Source organism: Heliangelus exortis, chromosome 1 (genome assembly GCF_036169615.1).
Source record: "Heliangelus exortis chromosome 1, bHelExo1.hap1, whole genome shotgun sequence".
In the NCBI taxonomy this organism is placed as follows: domain Eukaryota; kingdom Metazoa; phylum Chordata; class Aves; order Apodiformes; family Trochilidae; genus Heliangelus; species Heliangelus exortis.
The window spans coordinates 51444849-51469490 of record NC_092422.1 but is presented as its reverse complement, the minus strand read 5'-3'; the positions used below and the strand labels follow the sequence as shown (position 1 = coordinate 51469490).

Below are 24642 nucleotides of genomic sequence, written 5' to 3'. Positions count from 1 at the left end.
AAGCAAAACATTCAAATAAAATGTTCTTTCATTCCAGTTGTATTGCAATTCTTATTGAATATATAAATACTTCTGGAAAATATATTTAAGTGTTTAATTACAGCAGCAAAATTGCCTACTGTATTATAATGCAGCTGTAATTTCTCTAGATTAAGTCAATTTATGTCCTGATATACTGAGAAGACATTACTTAATTTCAATGTGTGGTGGAAATTCAGTCTCTTCATTATACTTTACCACATACTGCAAATTTTTGGGAGCATTTTCTTAGAGAATATAAATCATCCAAGATCATAGTTGTTGGCAGGCTTTGTAGACTATATTCATAATAAATACATATGTAAGATAAAGAAGAAGGAACTTAAAACTGCAGTACAGAAATCTTGAAGTTCTTAATCTCTGTCTGGCTTGCAGTCCTTCAAATTTATTAAGCTGGAACTAAACCACAGACAAAAAATTAAGTTCTCCTTATATAATACAACTAAATTCCTGAAAGGTTGTGCACAATCTTCATGTACTGTGTGTATTTTCAGTACTTGAATATAAATTTAAAATCTGAATTTGGACCCAGAAGATTCTGGTCCAGGTAAATTTAATAGGAACACTTTTGAATATTGGACAGTATTTAAAATATTTAAAATCTTAGAAATTTCTCCAACTTCTTTTGATTGGATATATATTGGATGTTTAATAAATGTATCATTCTGCTGTGAATTGGGCTGGGGATATGTGAATAACTGCTTATATATTTAGCATATGTTTATATAATACATATATACGATTTTGTCAAAAACGTTGAAAACATTTTAATTCAGCCAAGTTAACTGATAAATTGATTTAAATAGTACTATTCCTTACATAGAACTTGAACTTTACTTCCAGACCTTCACCTGGACTACTCATTAACTGATGAGTTCTGTAAGAATCACTTCTTAGTGGGACTGCTTCTCAGGGAGGTGGGAAATGCACTGCAGGAGTTCCGAGACGTGCGGCAGATTGCTATTGGTGTGCTCAAGAATTTGATGATAAAGCATTCTTTTGATGATAGATATGCTTCCAGGGTAAGTGTATTGCTATCTTAGTAGTGCAAAATAATTAAGATTAAGTGTGCACACATGCAGAAAGGTTTTTTTCATACACACACCAAAAAAAAAACCAGAACCCAAACAAAAAAAAATACGAAAAAACCCACCCAAAAAACCAACAACTGCTTTGCAGCAGTGCTGTTCCTGTTCAGACTGTGGTGAAAGTGTGTATAAAAACAGTATCAAAGTCAATCTACCAATCCCATATTTTTAGCAAATGAATGCACAAAGCACCTTTAAAAATTACTATTATATGTGGTTATTAAGTTTTAGCATGGGATAGTCTTACCTGCTATTCTTAAAATAATGAGGTCTTTACAAACTGTTCATAAAAAGCTCTTTACTTTCATTAAGCATTAGGTCTTAATATTTGGCAGCTGTCCTTCCATCATCTATTGTTTGCTAAACGAATAGAAGAAATCTCTAAGTCATTATACTAAATTTTGAGTTATTTTTAATCTTCCTGGACTTTTTTTTAACATTGTGCACAGCAAAGAAGCCATACATTTTTAATGGAAGATCGCCTTAATTTATCAAGCTAATGTAATATTAATTTACTTGTTTAGTCTTAGCTAAAATCAGAGTAGTTTTGGCTTTTTTTCTGCGTTATATTGAGTTATATTATAATAAAACTTACTAACTGTATGCAAATTGGAATGAAATACAGTGATGTTTGCTGCTTTTTGCCATTTACAAACTCAGGGATGCGGGCTCTGGCCTGGTAAATTACATAGAAATGCTTCTTTTTTGTAACTTGGGGGTGGATAATTTGAAAAAAAAAAAAAAAAAAAAAAGAAAGCACCGGGGTTAAAAATTAAATCTGTAATTTGTTAATGAAGTGTTTAACTGTATTTAGAGCCATCAAGCACGAATAGCCACGATGTATTTGCCACTCTTTGGACTGCTCATAGAAAATGTTCAGCGAATCAATGTTAAAGATGTGTCTCCATTTCCTGTCAACCCTTCCAGCAATGTGAGTGACCACTTCTATGTGATATTCTTAATTATTTTTTCATAATTTATTGGTCACATGTATATGAAACACTGCATGCTTCTGGCAAGCAAAGAGTTTCATAAGCTTCAGAATTCTGTAAGTTTGTTCTCTTTGGATCAAAAGATTAGTAACTCTCCTGGTTTGGCTGCAGTTTTCCTGTTCCCCCTGAGTTATGTCTCTAACATGGTAATTAGCTAGTTTGGTCCTACACACAGGTTTCAGGTGCCTTTTCTGATCCTGACTCTGAAGACTTTTGTAGAATGCTAAGGCCAGACAGATCACCACAGCATCGTTCCAATGTCCTGTGGTGCTACTGCTGTGTAACATCTTGGTTTTTCTGAATCTCTGATGCATGTACTTATTTTTCAATACAAATTGTAGGCCACACAGGGTTGGACCTGCTGCATCTTTTTGAGTGTTCTAAGAAGAGCAGCTAAAGTAGCTGAAGGAACAGTGCATTTGAAATTAAAAAATACCAGTTGTTTCTACAGTTTAATGTTCTTCCTCTTCTTTCTGTTAGGCAGTTTTGATAACACTTTCTGTGAGAGGAGATTTCATTTAATTATCTCTGGTTTTTAATCAAGAATTACACTTCTCTTTTGTCTGCCTGCCAGTTTGTATGAAGTTTGGCTCTATTTTAGATCCTGGCAATGGAGGCACTCCAAGAGGATATGCCTCTTGACATCTAACATAAAGAGAATGTCATATTTGCAAAAATCCCAACAATCTGAGTAGTTGCTGTTTATTAAAAAAGACTGTATGTTGGTGGTAGATTTCATTTTTCATCTTATTTTCCAATTCAGTTCAACATTGAAATAAATGGGCCAGTTTAAAAAAAGAAATGGTTCATTTTCTGGAAATTCAAGAACAATTTTTAACCCTGAAGGAGTGTGATTTTTTGGAACAGCTGAACTCCAAGAGGACTACAAGAGAAGGAATTAAAGTGGAATTTCTGATGGTGTATATTGTTATATGCAAGTTGCAAGTGTTTAAGGCCAGGCTGGATGGGGCTTTGGGCAACCTGATATGTAGTGGAAGTTGTCCCTGCCTGTGGCAGTCGGACTGAAACTAGAGATCTTTAAGGTCCTTTCCAATCCAAACCATTCTATGATACAATTATTGAATCTAAGATTTAATTATTCCAGTATTTTAGTTTTGTCTGTCTTGCTGTTTACCCTTTGATATTAAGAAATTGACAGTACCCTGCAACAAAAGGAATGTGTGGATTTTTGAAATAAAAGTAATTTTGATATTTTCAAAGTACTTTTTCATAGGGTCTAAAATTGTATGGAATGTTCACTTATTCAATGTTTCCTGAGGTATCTTAAGTTTTATGCTATCCCAAGCTTGTGCAAATACCTGAATACCTTATACCCTACTTTTGAGCATAAGTAATAAAAAGATTAAGAAAGAAATCAGTAATAAATACTGTCATACTCAGTAAGTCCACAATGTTGGAAAATAATAATCACATTTTCCTCTCTTTTTCAGAGTGCAAAGGATGATGCAATTAATTTGCCAACTGCAAGTCAGCTAGTAACACCACAAAAATCAGGAAACACATTGGATAACAACCTTCCTAAAGATCTGTTTGGTGTTATCTCTGGCATTGGTAAGCACTTTTAAAACATAAAATAATTTTTTTAAGAGCCAGTTTCCTTTTTCATTTGTTACCAGAAATAATTATTCTGTGTCCAACTCTGGTTGCTTTCTGTGTAAATATTTGAATTCTACTGCTACTTTCATTTACAGAACTCTAATACTAATCAACTGTTCAGAGTGGAATGGAATTGACAATCTGTAAATGAGATCTTTTGAGATCTTTTTCTAAAGCTATTTCCTGGACAGAGCTGCTGGGTTTTTTTTTTCTCCATTAAAGGTGTTAGTGCTTGTCTTGCTGAAGAGAAACAGAAGGCAAGACTGGCTTTCATCACTTAGGGCAAGAGTGCAGTTGTAAATTGTATTTGTGACCACCTCTATGTGGAATGCTGCTTGTACACACCTGTGGGCATCCTTCTGCTTGTCTTCTTGATGACAAACTTTTTAATAGGCCCTGTAACAACAAGAAAAGGGGTAGTGGTTTTAAACTAAAGGACAGCATACTTAGTCTAGATGGAAGGAAGAACTTTTTACGACGAGGGAGATGAAACACTGTCACAAGCTGCCCAGGGAGGTGGTAGAAGCCTCTTCCCTGGAAACACTCACATTCAGACTGGGTGGGGCTTTGAACAGCCTGATCTAGTTGAAGATGTCCCTGCTCTCTGCAGGAGTAGTTGGATTAAGATGGTGTTTCAAGGTCCCTTCCAACCCAAATTTTTCTGTGATTCTTAAAATTTTTTTCTACTTCTTATGTGCTGTAATTAGTTGTATCTCTGACTAGTCAATTAAAAAAAATCAGATTAAAAATGAGCTTTCTTAAATATACATACTTCTTAAACTAAGTATGTATGTATTGCAATGTGTGTATTTTACATATGTGTACATAGTTGTATATGTTTGTGTTAGTATATACATAAATACTTGAAACTATAGAATAACTTTCTCATTAAAAGTGACCCAATGCAACTGATTATTTACCTTCTTAAAAGATATATGTGTATGTTTTTGTTTTAGAAGCCTGACTGAAATATAGAGTGACTTTTTTCATTATATGTATATCTTGAGACTTTTATATTGTTTGGGTTTTTTTAGCTTCCCCATACACCACATCAACTCCGAATATTAACAGTGTGAGGAATGCTGACTCACGAGGCTCTCTTATAAGCACAGACTCAGGAAACAGTCTCCCAGAAAGACACAGTGACAAGAGCAATTCCCTTGATAAGGTAAAAAAAAAAAACAAAAAAAAAAACCAAAGAAAAACCCAGACTGTATTCCTAAAATTCTATCTTAATTCTCATAGGTATTAACTTCTGTAATCTCCATTGGGAATGGGCTTTCTAGAGTAACTGTAGAGCAGTATTTTATTTAAGTTTCTCTTTTGCAAAATAACTGCCTTATGGACTCTTTCTTTGTATTGTGTTTATTAATCTGTTTCGGAGAAAATACAGATTTTTAATGAAGTGACACAAGCAAGTAATTATGTTTTCCTCAGCTAGAGAAGGGCACCAGGTGAAGCATGCTGAATTTTTCTTGAGAGAACTGAACTCTAGTTAGGAGAGCTTCTTTGAGTTTTTGGAGACCTTCTTTATGTCTATACATAATAGACACACTGTTTTTAGAATGTTTAAAAAAGAGTTGCTGTGCTGCCTCGAAGTGATTTCTTATGTATCAATTAGACTTTTCTACAAATCAGGAGTTGTGGCTGCAGTGCCTATGAGGTTTTCAGTCATGTCTTTCTAGAGCTTGTGTTGCTATTGATCACATTTGATTTTCTTAGTTCTTGTTGTGCAAGCCACAACGTGTTAACTTTTTCCCCTTGACTCTGACATGCCTTCGTGTGGCAGAGAGAGAAGCTTCTCAGAAGGCACTCTTCTCATGTAATGCGCCCTAACGGAGGAGAAGAAGAAAATTTTCAGCTTGCAAAGAGAAATCGTGTTACTATGGATTTTTCACTTCTGACAATTCCAGCTTTGCCAGAGAAAAATTTGCATGCGGCTTTCTCTCTTCAGTTACAAGAAGTATTTGGTTTTTTGTGCTTGATACATAGTTAGGCTTCTGAGTGGAAGTGTGTGATCTGTAGTTTTGCCACTTCTTTGCAACAGTTGAATCTCAAGGCATATACGGACAATGTAACCATTAAATGCCAAATCTGGAATAGTTAATGTATGTGATTTAATTTAAGCATAAAAATCCAATCGGTTTAAATATCAGCAGAATTTGAGTCTTAAGGTGTTTAATATAAATGGAACTAAAAAATCCTCTTTGACATTGACCAAGTAAATAAATATTTTGTGCAAACGCTGTTGCTAAATGGCAATGCTGTCATCTATTACTTAGTTGTCATGTTGTTAACTAATAATATGTAGTGGTTTTATCAAGTGGAAGGGTTTTCAAAGGAGTCAATATCCTTTGAAAATCCTACTGTGGTGTGACAATTTAGGTAATACAGTGTTTATGTTTTGCATGCTTTTAATATTTTCCCTGAATAATAATTAGTCCTGGCTTCTTATTTTTTGATTTTCCAACTTTCTTTCTAGTAGATCAATTGTTCAGTGCATGTTATCTTTGATTTTTCCTTATTGCTTGATATCATTACTGAAGACTCATGGTTTTGTTCCAATTTCCTTTTAGAATAAGTTGTAAAATGATATTTTTGGAATCAGTTGGAAAAATATCAGTTTCTATTTTGTAGAATATTTTATAGGTGATTGACATGATTTTTAAATTAAGCTTGTTGAGTACCTATCACCCTAGTTTTATCCATGTACTTATTCCATTATTTTAGAAGGACTATGATCTAGTGCTCTGGACAGTATCAAGAAGTCTAGAATACTAAAATTCTGTTTCTACTCTGCCACTCGTTAATTGCCTTCTCTAATTTGGTATCCATAAAGCACCTCCCTATTCACCAAGTATATATTGTGAGGTCTCTAGCATCTGTAGTAATCAGGCCTATATATACTTGTCCATTTCCTCCTTAATTACATTCACTTCTAGCTAGTACTAATAATAGTTTCCCAGTTGCACTGCACATCCATTCAGTGGCTAATTTGTGACAGATGAACTCAGGTTTTTTTTTTAGGAGAGCAGTTCTTCCCTTTTACATGGAATTCATTAAAGGGCTCAGCAGTAAATTGATCTGTATGCTGTGAAATGTTGCCTCATGGATTATCATGTCTTCTGCTTTCCACAAGGAATGTTCCTGGAAGGGTTGCTGTACCCTTGATGTATTGGCACTTCTCTGTTTGTGAGACCAAGTCATTTCCCCCTTGAGTCTATGTTTTTATCTTAAATTTTTCCTAATTTTGCTATAAGAGGGTTTCTTCTAACACCAGTCCTTGAAAAGGTCATGGAGATAAGATCATGCAACTTTCTTGTAGAAACCAAAGGGTTACACAGATCAATTGTACCAGACTACTGACTCTACAGAAAACATATTAAATGTCTGGCTCATTTTCCATTTTCCTAAGTGGCCTCATATTGCAAGTGAGAATTAGGCACTCTCCTCTATATCAACCCAAGGGCATAATTTAAACATTTATGTAGCATATCTGTAAAAGCCTTAGACTGAGGATTTTAACACTTGTTTGTATGGGAATTAATCGTTTACTGAAAAGTCTTTGATTCAACTTTAGTTTATAAATTATCAGACTTTTTATTTTTGCTTTTCTTATAGCACACATTTTGAAAGATCAGCTATGGGTTTTTTCATACTGGACAGACTGTAGTATTGATGATTGCTGATTAACTTCCCACAGATGTAGGAACTGTATAAAAAAAAAGAGTGGGGAGAAGGATGATAATTTTTTTTCTATGCAAGGACAAGTTACTTATCAGTATTTTCTTATCTTCCAGAATGCATGTTCTTGCCACTCATGTGTGTTTTCCTTGGTGTTCTTGCATCTTTTAATGAAAAGAAATTTGTAGAGGCAGGTCTGGCTACTGTTCAGCATGAAGTCTCTTGAAACGCAAAGGAGTACATGTAAATCACCTAACAGTAGCATTTGTTTTTCAAGTATTTAATCTAAATAAAAGGTGCATGCTTGATTTTTACAATATGGCTATCTGTGTATAATTAACAATGAATAATCACCTTTAGGTAACTTTTCCTCTTACTCCTCCCTCTGGGGGAAAAAATATACAAAGAAAGAAATAAAAGTAAACAAAGGTAAAGAGGCTTAATTTGGTATACTTCATATGTGTAACGTGGTTTTGTGATCTGTCTCTACATGAAACATTTTTGTCTGCATTTTGAGATCCTTTTTTGTTTGCAGGAATTAAGGCAGTTTAAAACATTTTTGTTCTTTATCATTTTAAGAACTCTTTGACCAAAATGTGTCTGTTTTCTTTTCAGAACCAACAGAGCAGCACTTTAGGAAGTTCTGTAGTTCGATGTGACAAACTTGAACAAGCTGAAATCAAAAGTCTTCTCATGTGTTTCATTCATATTCTAAGAAGTATGTCAGAAGGTAGGTAATGCCACCTATTTTTCATAAATCCACAATCATATTTTTAATTTGTGCCCAGGATTTTAATACCGCCTCAAAATCATCAGAATATTTAAGGTACCACATTGTGCTGTGTTTTACAAATATGTGTGACTGATCAAATTAAACTCTGTAAGCATTACAGAAGTGTTATAAGCATTAAACAGTCATTATTCCTACAAAGTATGAGACTAAGTAAAGGACTTGGTAAGGAAGCAGATACTTTTGTGTGATTGTACAATCCAGTTTAGAAAATGGAAGTGAAGAATTGTTCTCTGTCTAGGCCATTACCCTGTTCTGTAGAATATGACAGGGAACCAAGTCATTTGATCATTTTGTATATTTCCATTGGAAAGTGGAAGTGGTTTCCATTTCCATGTTAGTGCTTCTTTGTTCTCCTTGCATGTTTATTGAAATCATTCAGTTTCTGGAAGAGCAATTATCTCAGAGAAGGTTTTGGAGGTGTACACTTAATGAGTAGCAAATCTTAATTTTGTATTAGGATCCCTCAAATCAGAAGCATCTCTATCCTTGTTCAGTTTTTAAAAAGAGGGCAAGTCCTTTTTGGTAAAAACACTGAATTTTTCAATTTGCGCTAAGGAGATCAAATGCAGTTAATTTATTTTCTATGCCTATTCTGATGTTAATTGCTAAAAATTAAGTTTACGTAGTTCTTCAGCTCTAATTTATTACACAATCACAAATGAGAATTGTAAGTTTAAAAAGTATTCAATATCCAGTCACACCATTAGATTTTCTTGTTATTGCGTCAGTATTATTTTATGTGTTTTAATTAGCAAGAATAGTAAAACTCTAATATCTTTTTCACTATTTTACACTTGTAAATATGTAAAAAATAGTTAACATTTCTAGGAAATTCAAGTTAAAATTTATAAAAGCACAGTGGGGATTTTTTTTTATCTCAAATTTTTGGTCACAATTTTCCTGGGAAAGAAAAAGTGTCAAATAAACCTTGTCAGACATCTTTGTAATAATTTTGAATTTGTTAGCTAATTTTTGCCAAAAGAGACCAACAAGCCATTTTTAGAGTCTTCAACAAGCCATTTTTAGAGTCTTCAAATCCTCATTATCCGAAAGCTAAGAAGTGATATAACTCTTCTAATTATTTTTGTGTGTGTACTGCTTTTGTCTTGTTCTAATGTTTTTCATTTTCCTAGATGCATTGTTTGCATACTGGAACAAGGCTACAAAGTCTGAACTGATGGACTTTTTCACGATTACAGAGTAAGATTTTCATTGAGTTTGTCATAAAATCATACATTTTGCTATGCTGTTAAAAATATGAATGTGTGTATAACTGTGTATATATATTTTAATTTTGTTTGAAAAACAAGACCATCTTGATCTGTTCAGAAATCCTTAACTTGATGTGCACAATTGCATGTCTGTTCAGTTCCATGATGGTTTTTGGAATAAGGCTCTAAAGAAGTGATCTCAGGAAGTTCCTGAGCAGTGACCAGAGCTCAGAATATTACCATGTTGATGGAAGAGGAACCAACTGTCTTATTACCTGTCAGCATTAAGCATCTTTTGCCATTCTGCAAGGGGAAATATATAGGATGAATCCAGTATTTGTTATCCTTGTGCAAACTTAATATGTTTATTCATGAGAACTGATAGATACATTAATAAAAAGCAAAGAAGGTGCTGTTTGCTTGGAGTGTTGGGCCACTGAGGCTTTCTGCTTGCCTTGCTGTTTCACTGGGCTGCTTTCCTTTGTTTCTGTAGCAGATGCTCAATCAAAGTAATATCAGTTGTTAGTTGTGTTATGAAATGTTCTATTCAAGGTCTATTTTAGGAACATATTATAGATAGTGTCTTAACTCATCATTTGAGTACATCTGGTGTGATACTGATTGTACCAGAGGCAAAACTAAACAAGTACATGGGTCCACTTTGTAGACACTGAAGCTTGAGGTGTAAACCAAACAGAATGAATGGCAAACAGTATTTTGCCTTTGGATACTTCTTATTTAAGGGCTGGATAGGATTTCTTTGTGATCAAGTCAGTAATTTTAAATTACTAATTATCAAAGCAGATTTCCATCATAATAGCAGCCTATGGACTACAGAATAACATTGCTATCTCATGAGTGCTTTGGATGATATCACAGTTCCTTAAGCTAGAGGAGTAGCAAGGGTCATAAAAGTATATACCTCCCAATTCTAGGTGTATTTTGTCAATGCAAATAACATCTGTTTTGATGATGATTTTTATTAATACAGATCGTTACAGTAGTTTTTCATTACCTCATTGGTAAGACAGTGTTTATGGTGGGTAGGTACTTGCCATACAAAGATGTTTTTCTGACAAACACAGAATCTAAAAACGACAAATATATCATAAGAGAGAACTGAGGTTAGCTTTCACATAGAGTGGTAGGTTTGAGAGAGGCAAACACCATTCTGACTCCACAGTTCAGAGACTTAGGTTGTACTTAAGGTCTGAGTACAAAATGGAGCTGGATTGAAGCACTGTTTTCCAGTCTTCTGGGTCATTCACAACTGGCACATGGGAGAAGCTGAAACCTGGCTTTCAGTTTGGATTTACCCTTTCAACACCTTCTAGAATGTTCCTACTGGAGGGACAGGGAAGTTGCATTATGTGTGTTCTGAATTATCAGAATAATTACTTACAGTGGGAAGAGTCAAAATAATTATTACAGCCTCCAGTCACACCATTTTTTTTTATTTGAAGTGTGACTTCTAGTTTATTTTAGTCATCAATGTTGTGTACTTACCATTTCTGAAGACAAGCAGAGGCACCTGGCAAATTAGGTTATGCACTCAACTTTCTTGCTGGATTTGAATCAATAGTATTGTGGTTCTTTAAAATATAATTTCATATTGAAGTATTGATACTTTTTTTTTTTTTTTTAATGAAAAATTATTTTGGGGAATTTGCCCTTATCATCTTACTGTAAAAGTGAAGTCCTTTTACAAAATAGTTCTGTCAGAAACCCTCTAGTTATTGTCCTAGAATCTGTAGACTTTATAAAACAAAACAAAACAAAACACCACAACAAAACAAAAAAACCCAACCCATAACCAAGAGTGTTTAGGCCTCGGGGAAAAAGTCTCAAAATGTATTGCCCTTATTTTGAACCCTTATACACATTTTGCAAAATATGTCTATGTATGTAATGTCTGGTTGTCTCTTTGCTTCCATCCTTGGTATTGTTTGTCCTGGATTTCTGCTCATGTGTAAATAACTAACTATGGGGCTTATTTCACATAATGAAATTTTGTCTGTGGTAGTTGAGGCTAAACATTTCTTCTCTACAAACATTAAAAATCTGTAACAGACAAAGCACTTGAACTCACCATTTGCAGACTTCTAAGGCATTTTGTTTTTTCACCATTTCATTGCTCTACCTTGTCACTATTAGACTGACAGTAGTTGTTTTGATTCAAGGTGTTGAGATAGGTGTGCTCTGGAGGCAGCCATACCCTTTTACTGTTAATCCCAGTTTGCCCAGAACAACCACCATCTGTGATTTCAGAAGACCAATTTTAACTTTTTCTTGGTTTGGGGACTGGAAGAGAATTGTAAGGGTAGGAAAAATAAATAAGTTTTATGACGTAAGAGTTGAATAATTCCAGTGTAAAGCAATCTTTTCTAGATTTATATAAATGTTGCTTCTCTGACTTGTGTTCTCTGCAGAGTATGCTTACATCAGTTCCAGTACATGGGCAAACGATACATAGCCAGGTACTGTGTGGAATTTAAATTTTGCTGTCTTGTTCACTAAGAATAATAGTGTGTGTAAAATATGCCTCGAATCCTTATTACAAATAAATTGCATGAGTAGTAGAAGAGGCATTGTGAAATGATGAGTAACAGTTTGAAGTAACTGGTTACTATATCAACAAATCTGTAATCTGTCTGAGAGTCTGGTATATGTTTAGGAATGATGTGCATGTGTGTGTTGTGTTTATCAGTTGCTTTAGAATCCACCCCTAAGTACTATCTCTTAGAGCATTTTTTTTACTTGAAATCAGGTCTTTGGGGAAGAAATTTTATTGTTTGTTTTGTTTATTCACTTGGCCATAAAGCCAAGTCCTTTGAAATGTTTTGGACACTTTATATGTACTCTTTTTACTGAAAGGTGAGTAGTGAACATTTCAATGCTGGTGGTTTCAATTCCAAGTCTGAAGTACTATTAGATACCTGTTCCCACTGAAGGCTGTTTAGGAGAAAATCTGCAGAAGTCAAACATTTACTAAGATATTTTATTATCTTTAAATTAATGTGGATCTTAATGTGAAGTAGTTTTCTTATAGAGTAAAATCTGCTTTTTTAGGCCTTATGCTGTGGTTAACATGGTAATACATTTACAATTAAACTTGTTGGGTTGAAATACTGACCCTCTTGAATTCAGTGAGAAAACTGTTGCTGACTGTGCCTGGTAAAGTATTGTAACTGTTAGGTTCTTTGCTTTTAATTTAGAGTTAATGGGATGTGAACCTATTGTGACAAACAACAAACTTGACTATATTCTTGGAAATTTACAAAAAAAAAAAAAAAAAAAATCAAAGGCCAAAATAAGCTGTATTTCTCAAGGTTTTTATTTCAACCTTTGTGCTTAAAGGTACTTAAAACTCTGAATTACAGGAGTCTGCTATTTTCAGGCTTTTTGTAAAAATTCTTCAAGCTAATTTATTTGTCTACTTTGTAGAGAAGACTACCAAACTTCCTTTTTGTTGACTGATCACTTAGTCTGTGTACTGCATGTTACAGCTATAGAAATCTGGTGTTTTGCAGAGATACTGAATTTTCCTAATATATGTAGCTTTCTATTCTTTCACATTGTCATTACACTAAAATATATCACGGCCAATGCACGTTGTCTTAAAATACACAAATGACAAAGAATTAAAGGGGACAGGGAACTCTATAATTCAAGCACTGGTTTTCATTTTTCATCAGCTCTGGTGGTGGTACTCAGTAGGAGGTTAACCTGTACTGATTGCTAACACAGATCACTTTTCTGTTTTCTTCACTTGATTGCTGCAAGTTTAACATAGTATATGGCTCTTCTCCCTTCCTGCTTGGGTAAGATGGACATCATAATACCTCAGTTAATTCCTGCTCTCTTGTTGCATGTTTGCTTTTTAATTTTATCACTATGTGTTGTTCTAATTTTTTTCCCTAAATTTTTTACAATCAAAACAGAAGATTTTGTGTTGGATTCTGAATATTTTCAGAATACTGATGTTCTCAAATATTTATGTTTTCAAAAGCTCTGAAGTAAATTTATCATTGCAGAGCAACTGCTTGTGTGCTTTTGCTTTCATGCTTTGAAGTTTTAAGAAAGAGTTTACTGTGATGCTTTTTTAAAGCTACCTATTTTTGTTTGATAAATAAAAGAGGAAATAGGTTGCATTGCAGTTCTTTCTATAAAACTTCTTGTGCTTGACTAACCCTTCCTGTCTTGCTGCAGTTTGACATGTCTAACTTTTGCTTCTATCCCATTTCACCCACCTTGCAGGAACCAGGAGGGGTTGGGATCCATAGTTCATGATCGAAAATCTCAGACATTACCTGTTTCCCGTAACAGAACAGGAATGATGCATGCCAGATTGCAGCAGCTGAGCAGCCTGGATAACTCTCTGACTTTTAACCACAGTAAGTCTCATGACATGGTAACATTCATCATCCTCAACCAGTACCACAACACCAGAGAAAGGCCCCAGAGTCACACCAGTGCATTTCAATGATTCTTATTGTTCTAGGTAAAACAGCTGGCAGGAATCAGTCAGTGGTCTGTTTCCTGCTGTGTGATAGAACAATCAGTGCTGGCTGATGCCATAACATGGAGGATGGTTAACTACAGCAAATGTTAAAATAGTATTTGAAATTGTTTTTCATTATTTGCACTTCAGCTTCGTGCTGCAGTTACAAAATGTACATTTTTTTTTATTTGCTTTACTGCACATAATTTTTCCCCCACTTGGACTTTGAAGTGATTCTTCTAAGAGTGAAAATATGCACTCTACCCATATCTCCATGTTCTGACATCCCCAAAGCAGAAATAATTTTCTTAGAATTTCTACAGAGGTTGTGAAGCCCATGATTTGGTTTGTCTGGAAATGAAAAAGCGTCCAATAATGAAGTGATTTTTCTGTTTTCAGTGTGAGAAAGATATCAAGTATTCTTGGAATTTCTGTAGACAATGGTAAGATTTAATCAGGTTGAAGTCAGCTTGTATAAAACTGCTGTATTGAAAACTAAATCTGCTTATGGCCTATCTTTTTGAACATGCTGCTCTTAAATTGCAAAATCCTATACATAAAGTATTCTGAAGCACCATTTTTCATTTTTCAGCCTAAAAAACCAAACTGGTTGACTAATACAATAAAATACAACACTGACACTGAAAAGAATTGCGTGCAGTAAATCAACTTGTTGACATAACATTATGTTCACTGTGTTCATCTTTTTGTTTACCAAGGCATATCTAACTGTTCCTTAAAATCTTTTAGCTCGTGATCTGTTATATAAAGCAACAGGTAGCCTCGTTCCACAAGACTTACCTCCATGGTCTAGTGGAAAGCAGGGATGGAAGGGGGGAAAAAAAAAACCCCAAAAATAAACAAAAAAAAAAAAACAACCCCAAAACAAAGCAACCACAAAGCCTACCAAACAACAGAAAAAAAGAACCAAAACCAACCCCAAGCTGTGTTTATAAATACCTGTTTTGATAAAAGAAATCAAATTATTTTATTCTAAAAATGTCAGAAAACTGCCTGTGCAAATTACTTTTTTCCCCCTTGTAATCAGTCCACTACCATAATTTCTAGAGATTTTTTTGATACACAGAAGACTTTTACACTTTGACTACATATTGTAAGGTTAAATACTTTGTAGATAAAGACTAATTAAAAAAAATATCTCTTGGGAGTAAATAACACAGCTGTTTCTGAACCCTGTGCAAAGAGATTTCATACTTCAGAGCTTGACAAAGTTTACTGATTTTAGGAAACAGTGAGCTGAAAGATTTTAATAAATGCATGCTTATGTTAAAAGAAGCTTTCTGCTTTTCTCCATCTGAAGGAAATTACAAAGGAATGTGTCTCATTCAGATAACTTTGCATAAAGTGATAACACTAGGGTTTTTTAATGTTGGACAGTTAATAAGCATCAGAATGTTACACCTTGTGTTGACCAGGGTTTTTTCCTAAGTGAAAATATGTTGCTGTAAAAGCCATGTCAAATGTGAAATTGATGTTTTTTCTGTCTTTGGTCTTGTTGTTGCCTGACTATTTGGTTTTTTTGATTGTCAGTCTGACTGTTTTGTGAATCCAAAGTAGATCTCAGAACTTGAATAAATCTTGTAGGTATCTTGTAGGCATCATACAGGAATGATGTAGCTGGTGGAAGTAATTGCTTTTCCAGTTCCTGATGTCATGACTCTTTGACAAGATAGTTGTCTGTGAATGCAAGTTGTAAATTTAATTTCTCTGTTTCAAATCATTTAAGGAAGGAATATCACTGAAGTAGTGTTGTGATATTTCATACATCTGAGGAATTTCTATGTAGTTTTATATAGTTTCATGCCTAAGTATGAAAGGAATTAGAAAATTCTGTTCACATTTCTAGAGCATCTCGGTAGAGACCACAAGAATATTGGGTTTTATACATACTGTTGGGACTAGAGGAGAGGAGGATGGTCAGTAGGAAAGTGGAAATATCCTGAAATACAAGAGATATATCCTGATCAGTAATAGCAATGTATGATCATTGACAAGCTCATAGTCATTAGAGATAATCACCTTTTTAAATGTAATTACACTGCAGTAATGTGAACGTATGGGTGCACATTCATGAGTGTCCAAGCAAATGTCCCTATTACATGCAGTAACTGTAGTTCCATAGTTTCTTATTTTTTTAAGCTGCATTTGAAAAATGGATTTCAGGATGTTAGTTATGCAGTATTAGCATCTCTGAAATAGTAGCAAATTGAAACAATGATAGTTTTCAGCAGGTGTGTGGAGAAAGCTCTGCTAAGTCAGTCTTCTGTCTCATCAAACTGATCGTTCTTTAAGTTTACATCCTGCCCAAAGCTTCTCTCTAGTAATAATGAGGAGTAATTGATTAGTGACCTTCTTATTTGTTTGCTCTAAATTATTTATGTGAAGAACAAAATTCAAACTGCTTGGAATCCTGTCCACTGGCTACAGGTTTTACTTAGTGTTTTTAATAAACCTCACACCTTTCCTCTTCTCTGGAAGAGCAAGCAAATTATTTCTTTAAAGAGTATTTCCCCTTTCCTCAATGCAGTTCTCAAAACAGCCTCAAACATTCAAAACATTCTCAAAATATTCAAAGAATAAAAATATCTTTCTCTGAATTTCTTTAAGGAAAAGAACACTTTTACTGAAAGAAAAGTATTTGGCAAGTGGCTGTTTTGTTAGAATTTGCTTTCAAATGCCAGTCATTCATATGCATCATTATAGATGTGAAGGATGTAGTTGGACTGAAACCACAAAGAAAATATATGGGACAAGAAGGAGGTGGAGGCAAAGAGAATGCAAATTATGATAGAAAAGAGATGTATACTTCATAAACAAATAATGTATAAATCCAAAGAAATTGTTGGTTGTGGGTGTGTTTGAGTAGTTCAGCCAGGGAAGTGAAAAAGTGCTGAAAGAAGGGGCCAGGTATCATAGAAGAAAAAGTAATTTCTTGTCATTCATACAGTGATGGCTCTAAATCTAGCATATAAATATGATCCAGATCAAGTTTCTATAAAGCAGCCAGGGGTATGTTTGTCAATCTGTTTCTTAAAGATCAGTCTTAGGGAACGTACTGTATTATAATCATTACTGAGGCAGGATATGTTTTAAAAATTATTTAAATACAGTATGAAACTAGAAGCAATAAATTGTTTTTATTAAATATACTCCATGGTATTGGTACAGAGCAGAATTAATAACTTGGGTCTCCAGCTGCATGTAAGTAAATGATTGTATTCAGTCAACTCTTAGTGTTTTGTGTTTTTCTAATGGTTGACTTATGATTGACTTTGAGATCATTATAACATCACTAAATTACCAATACACATTTTCAGCTCTAACTCCTTTCTACTGCAGTACCTAAGAATACATACATATGCCTTTGTACATCTATATAGATATATATACACATGTATATATGAAACATCTGTTACTATTTTAAGTCCTGTTAAATGCTTCTGTTGTTGACATTCATACTTAATATATTTTATGTTCTTGTGCAAATTATGCTAGCATAATTATATACACATATTTGAAAAATATTTAAATGCTTTTTTTCCCTGTATTGAATACTAACTTCTGTCAGGCCTCTTGCTTGTTAATCGTTTCTTAGTTCAGCAAGTCTTTTGGCAATAAGAAACATTTAAATGAGTTTATCAAGCATTTATACTTCATTTGGAATTTCTGTAGGCTATGGCCATTCAGATGCAGATGTTCTTCACCAGTCTTTACTTGAAGCAAATACTGCCACTGAAGTTTGCCTTACAATTCTGGATACTCTGTCATTATTCACAATGGCTTTTAAGGTTTGTGCTTGATTTGATGTTAATATCTCCCATAATGATATTTCAGAAAAAATATTTAATTTTTTTTTAAAATTATATTTCTATTTTCTCTTGTAGTAATATATCAATGTATTTTTAGCATTTCTATTATTGTAGTTTATTATTGTGTCATGTGAAAGCTGATAACCTCTTGCAACAAAATGCTTTTCTGTAATTATATTTCAGTTTGTCCACTAATAAGACTTATTTGACTTGTATCAGTTACTGTAGCTCTCCTGTGGAATCTTTTTATTGCATTCCCAATTGGTACCCAATTGGTACTTTCTGTCTGTTTTTTGTTTGGTCTTCTTTTTTTGAGCTTTTCCAAACATGAAAGGTGAAGTTATAAAAAGGATACATGGTAGCTCTAACTTGTTTCTCCCCTGATTAGAACACTGTATCCAAATGCAAAGTTGCTTGAAGAGTCAGGGTTTTTTTTTGTTTCCTTTAACCTACTTAAGAAAACATGAGCTTATTCATGATGTTCCTTTTTATTGGTAATTTACTTAGTCTGAGTTTAGAACCACTTCTGTTTAGACTTCATGACAGAATGGAGAATGAAGATAGCTAGTTTTAAAGATTTTGAAAAAGAATGAGCACTAAACTTTTTTATTTTATCAGCTGCCCAGAATGCTTGAAATGACAGTCCTTCAAGTTTATCTGTATGTAGTATGTTGAGAAAGTAGGTAAAATTATACCAGAATAGTCTGCAAGATCCAAACAAACCAGGTAGGAGAATCAAGAGCTTCTGTTGAATGAACTGCACTAAAACAGATAAAATCATAGAATCATAGGATGGTTTTGATTGGAAGGAACCTTGAAAGATGATCTGGTCCAACCTCCCTGCCATGTGCAGGGTCATATTTCCCTCATACAGATTTATCCTCATACGGATAGGGGTTTCTAAGACAAGATTTCATTATTTCCTATAAATCTGGAAGTAGTAAGCCTTACTATCTTCTAGAACTTGCAGTTAGATATTTGGGTTTGGGTCATCCACAGAGGTTTCTATATATTTCTCCTCTGACTAAATAGGCTGGCAGGCTTCCAAACATTTATGTCTAGCATCCCCTACAATGGCCTGTCTGTGGCTTCACTGCATTGCATTTGGAGATCTCTGGTCTTCTGCAAGCATTTGTTTTCTGTTCATCCACAAAACTTGAAACCACAGTGAGTTCTTGTGGTCTGCAAGTCTCGTTATCAGAAAGGCTTTTAATGGAGGACTGCCTTCTTCAGTTGAGGACTACCCAAAATGCCTACACCTATGCTGAAATTCTTTAGCCTGAAGATTTTCTTCTGCATTTCCATGAATAGAAAAGGAGACATCTGCAGTTCGACATCTCCTCTGTCTGAGAGAGCTTAACGCATGCTACAAGAGCTTAAGTCTATACTGGGCCTCAATTCAAAAATTGGTAAACTTGATTCGTTGCATCAATATTACCTTAAATCTTACTTTGAGACAGTGATGGAGCTGCCTTGTGGCACACAATTTGGATGCCCAAATGTAGTAATGACAAGGAAGAGTGGAGTGTGCAGTGGGGAGTTGCAAAAGGTGCAAGACCTAGGAGAATTGTGTTGGAGGGCCAGTGGAATCCAAGAGGCAATATTTAACACAGTTCTCTCAGTTCTGGAATTCCTGGACTGGATTGAGCAGTCCCTGAATTGATAAGCATATTTTGGTGTTTTGTAAGAGAAGATACCTTGTTTTTTCATCCTAGAGTCTCAGAGTCTCATAGGAACCTAGTGCATATGGTCAGGGTTCAAAGAGAGAAAAATAGGTCCCCAGAGCAAAACAAAGTCAGTATGAACTGTTGAAATCAGGTGCACAGACAGGTCCTGTGATACAGAAATTGAAGGACACTAGCTTTAAAAAAAAAAAAAAAAAAAAAAAAAAGTTTGAATGGAAGGCGGCTATTGATGATACAGAAATCAATAGCAACCCTGTGTATTGCATGGTTCAGAAGGAGCCATTTGATACAGGTAAAGTTTTGGATACAGGTAAATTTGCAATTTTGGTACAGGTAAAACTCTGAAAAGTAACTAATATCTTCATCCTTAAGAGCCCTTTCAGATTGAGTTCTAAGAAAGTAATGAAAGATAGGGAGTGGCTTGGGGTCTAGTTTGTGGGGAGGTTTTTTGACAGCATTGTTGCAGGAGGTACTGCTGTAAGAAAATTCCACAGTCTGAGCTCCTAAAGTCACTGTAACCCAATGTTTTATTATTTTGAGTGTCTCTCTCAAAGCACTGTTAATAGTAACCAATGCAACAAGAAGCTGGTTAGATAAATCATGTTCTCCAGGTCTATTCAGAAACCAACACTTTCTTTATAAGCAAAATTAATGAAGTGTTAGAAATATCACATTAAAATTCAGATATCTTTGTGTTATTAATCATTTTGGGAATACTATGGAGTTTTTTTTTATTATTATTCTTGCTTCTGGATATTCTTAGAACTGTATAAATGTATCACTTTACAAAACTCATGAACTCTCACTCTCAATTTAAAGAATCAGCTACTGGCTGATCACGGGCATAATCCACTGATGAAGAAAGTATTTGATGTATACCTCTGTTTCCTTCAAAAGAATCAGTCTGAAACAGCATTGAAAAATGTCTTCATTGCTTTAAGGGCTCTTATTTATAAGGTAAGAAATTTTAAAGATAATTAATCTTCAAGTACTTATTCAGTTCTTTTGTTAACAATGCATAAATAAAGGTTTAAGAACTAAAATTGTGAATTAAAATAGGTGAACAAGGGTTAATCTGATCCCAACAGCATAAATATTATCCTTTGAACTGCTGTAAAAATAATTTTGTGTCATGAACTACTATAATTATTTATTTTTAACACAGTCTGGTAATATTAGTATATTGGTGGTTTTCTTCATATGCTTGTTTTATTAAGAATTGAATCTAGTTCTAATTAATAACTTCTTTCTTTTCTGCTTTTTTCCCTCAGTTTCCTTCTACATTTTATGAAGGCAGAGCTGATATGTGTTCTGCACTGTGCTATGAAATTCTGAAGTATTGTAATTCCAAACTCAGTTCAATTCGTACGGAAGCTTCACAGTTATTATACTTCCTAATGAGAAATAATTTTGATTACACAGGGAAGAAGTCTTTTGTTAGGACACATCTGCAAGTTAGTATACTTTATTTTTCTTGGATATTTTTGTGGTTTTAAAATATTGGGTTGCCTGTATTAGTAGATGCACAGTTGCATACCGTTGTGCAAAGCACTGTCAGATAAAGACATTAATGTAGTTATTTTTGATTCAAGCAAGGCTGCTACTATTCTAAGAGTAAGAAGATGGCAAAAAAGTACATTCAGTCCAGGAAAATACTTAGAAACACAGTGTTTTGTAGGAAGTAATTTGTATTTGTGACTAGGAAGTGTTTACTTTTGCACATGTTATTTTGATTGTTAAATAGCATATCATAATGTTCTTGAAGAGGAAAGGAATGCAGCAACAAGCACCTGAAAGTTTAGAATAAAACAAACACTTAGTAAATTGTGTGTTTTGACAAAGTTAGGTACAGTAAATTTCTACTTCTATGACCTCTGGCTATGTCACTGCCAGTGGATGCTTGCTTGTTAAATTTACACAAGCCTGGCTTTTTCTTGGTGGTATTATTATATGGGTACCTTTAGAAAAAAAAAGAAATCAAATATAATTTCCCTTGAGGGAATAATCTTTCAATTAAAAAGAACAAAACTTCCTTTGTAATTGCTTCATAGGTACATCTCAAGGGTATTTAATGAAATATGCACTAACAAGACATTTGTTTTTGTCAAGGTTATTATTTCAGTAAGCCAGTTAATTGCTGATGTTGTTGGAATTGGAGGAACTAGATTTCAGCAGTCTCTTTCCATCATCAATAATTGTGCCAACAACGACAGAATTATAAAGGTCTGTTTTTATTCTTCTTTCCATACTGTAGAAAGGATGCTTGAGCAAGTTTCATGGTGTCTTTGGCAATTATATCTCAGCTTTTTGTTATGCAAAGAATAGAAAAAGATAGTAATTAACCTGATTTTTCCATGTTTTAGCACACTACATTCCCCTCTGATGTTAAGGACTTGACAAAACGGATTCGTACCGTATTGATGGCTACAGCTCAGATGAAGGAGCATGAGAATGATCCAGAAATGCTTGTAGACCTCCAGTACAGCTTGGCAAAGTCTTATGCTAGTACACCTGAACTAAGGAAGACATGGTTAGACAGCATGGCAAAGATTCATGTGAAAAATGGAGATCTTTCAGAGGTAAGAGGAACAAATCACACTTGTAGTGGATTAAGAGCAGCTCTGAGGAGGAAGGAATTGAGGGTGTTGGTTAATGGAGAAGCTCAACATGAGCAAAAGAAACAGGTTAGCAAAAGAACCATTAAATGTTGGGTAGAATAATTGACAGCTCTTTTGTCTCACATAACACTTATAATACATCCCCAAAAGAGATTTGCCTGGTTTTATTTCAGCATGGCATTCTTACCTTGTAATTTGTGATCCGTGGTCACACTCATATTCTTTACTGCTAATACTATGGTGTAAAAGGAGTGATCTTGCACAGTTACTGTTTTGCACAAATGATGTGGAAAATTCTTAGACCAGTCACAGGACTTCTCCTGTGAAGTAGCAAAAAGGAAAACCAAAGATGCTACCTCAGGCTAGAGCTGCTCTTCTGTGTCTCCTTTTCAGTAGTTCTGTTATAATTGTAATTTATAAGATTGTAATTATTTCTGTTGTAGGCAGCAATGTGCTATGTCCATGTAGCAGCACTGGTTGCAGAGTATCTCACACGGAAAGGTATGATTTTGAAATCTTAATGTTTACTGTTTCTCATTAGGAAAAGCAGTGGTTTCCTCAGGGAAGTTGAAGGCATATCAATGTTCACCAAGGAAAAAATTCTGACCTAACCAGATGGCATACTCACATAGTTAAGAGCAAAATTGCATATCTAAGGGCAGCATTTCAGAAGAAGGTAACATTTTTAGGAAAGTAAAAATTTTAATTTTGCATGAGTGCTGCTAGTAGCTGAAGTGAGAGACTTTCTGAAGCAATCTTATCAGATCAGTCTTTTTTTTTTTTTAACAAGTTGTCCCTCAGTGTATATAGGAAAACCTGGCATTGCCAGTGAAATCAAAACAAATCCATACAAATGTTCAAATGCTGAGTCAGTGATAACAGTGCTCAGAAGGCTTGGCCTGTCTCAGTGTTCTGTGCTAGCAGCTGTCTACTTTAGATAGAATAAGAAGCTATTTTTTTTATTTAAAAAAATAGATCTCTAGAATAAAATTTCAGAAATCTCTCAAGACTGACTATGATGCTGAGCAGTGTTCTGGTTTTGTAGGCAGGCAAATTCATGTTTGGTGGTTTTAGTGTTGCCTTTGTGTGACAGTTCAAAATGAAGCAAAGTCTACAAAGTCTACAAGAGGCCTTTTCTCTCCTCCCTTTTGTGCCTCTTGCCAGATACTTGTGTAGTCATTAGGCTGTGCCATCTGCCCCAATGGTTTCAGAAAGTTCTCTGAGACCAGATCTGAAACCAAGATCTTGCCTCTTGTCAAGGTTATGACACCCTCTTACAAGCCTGATAACATCTAACTGATAACAAGTGGTAATCTGCATTGAATTTATTCCTTTGGGCAATTTGCTATTTTAGTCGACTGTCATATAAAAGTTATATTCTCTCAGTAATACAGAGGGTTAAATTTCTACCTGTGGTATTTCCAGGAGCAAAACAAAACCATGCATTTGAGGCACTGAATTGAATTATCATTCACTGAAGCCTCTGGTGGTCAGATGATCTATTAAGCAGAAAGAATCTTTGTAGGAATGAACTGTAAAATAAATATATACAATTCCTTGTGCTTCTGTAGTATTTACTGATTGCTCTTGAGGCTTTAATTAATACAGGTATTGGCCAAAAATGCTGATTTCTTAATTCAGCAATCTGATATAAGAAAAAAGAGCTAAACAGAATGGGTAAAAGAGGTAGGTTTCATGTTAGAACATTCTAAAACCCATTTTTGTGAAATATTTATTTCAGTAAACGAACTAAGATTACTGGTCTTTTTCCTCGCTTGTAGACTAACTTTCTGTACCTAGAGCTGAATAATCTGTATTGCCATCCTCTGATCACTTTATATGGTTGTTGTTAGTCCATTCATATTGCTCAGACTGGGGGAGGCTGCTGTGCCAAGTCCTGTCTGTGTACACAGCTCAGCATGGCTTCACACCAGTTTAATAGAACAGTGTAAAATTTGCCATGATTACCTTAGACTTTGTGTGGGGTAGACTAGACATAGGTTTAAGATAAAATAGGAAGATGCAGATGCTACTTATTTTTGTAGGTAGGTAGGTAGTCCAGATATTAACATCTGCCTTATTTTAGAACCTCTTTCTACTTACACAAAAACTGTGAAGCTCTAGTATTTCAATCATGCAGCGGGAGACTGGATTTTTTTTTTTTTTAAATTAATTTCATGGTAAGTGCATTTAAATATGACTTCTGCTGTATCCAGCATCACAAAATGGGCTAGTGTCATCCTGGTGGATAAAAGTAAATTTGTCTGTTTTTCAATTATAGGGATGTTTAGGCAAGGCTGTACTGCTTTCAGAGTGATCACACCTAATATAGATGAAGAGGCTTCAATGATGGAAGATGTTGGAATGCAAGATGTTCACTTCAATGAAGTAAGTAAACATAAGAGTGTTAGAATTGAAAATGCTGGTTATTTTTCCAAGTTTTGTGTTCCAGTCCTGAGACTGACTACTATGACATGTACTATTATTTAGCCACTATTCATATCCTAAAGCTGAAATTAAAAATTTCTGTGAGCTATGACAGCTTCAGAGAATTTACTAAATATGTATATTTTAAAGAAATTGC

At 34.5% G+C, this 24642-nt stretch overlaps 1 protein-coding gene across 13 annotated transcripts in view; it reads left to right on the top strand.

The window, feature by feature from the left end:
• Positions 1 to 24642, top strand: part of DOCK9 (dedicator of cytokinesis 9) — a 119989-nt gene that overhangs the window by 79186 nt on the left and 16161 nt on the right. For 5 of the 13 annotated variants that reach the window (XM_071742447.1, XM_071742462.1, XM_071742429.1 and 2 more), the window contains exons 31-45: positions 883 to 1061; positions 1942 to 2058; positions 3571 to 3691; positions 4771 to 4904; positions 8036 to 8150; positions 9347 to 9413; positions 11854 to 11901; positions 14325 to 14368; positions 17619 to 17734; positions 20260 to 20397; positions 20712 to 20894; positions 21550 to 21663; positions 21804 to 22019; positions 22502 to 22559; positions 24340 to 24446. In XM_071742447.1, the coding sequence (XP_071598548.1) occupies positions 883 to 1061; positions 1942 to 2058; positions 3571 to 3691; positions 4771 to 4904; positions 8036 to 8150; positions 9347 to 9413; positions 11854 to 11901; positions 14325 to 14368; positions 17619 to 17734; positions 20260 to 20397; positions 20712 to 20894; positions 21550 to 21663; positions 21804 to 22019; positions 22502 to 22559; positions 24340 to 24446 (1757 nt within the window). Of the gene's footprint in view, positions 1 to 882; positions 1062 to 1941; positions 2059 to 3570; positions 3692 to 4770; positions 4905 to 8035; positions 8151 to 9346; positions 9414 to 11853; positions 11902 to 13681; positions 13819 to 14324; positions 14369 to 17618; positions 17735 to 20259; positions 20398 to 20711; positions 20895 to 21549; positions 21664 to 21803; positions 22020 to 22501; positions 22560 to 24339; positions 24447 to 24642 lie in introns of all 13 variants that reach the window. The other 8 variants (XM_071742436.1, XM_071742466.1, XM_071742420.1 and 5 more) reach the window with 2 other exon arrangements.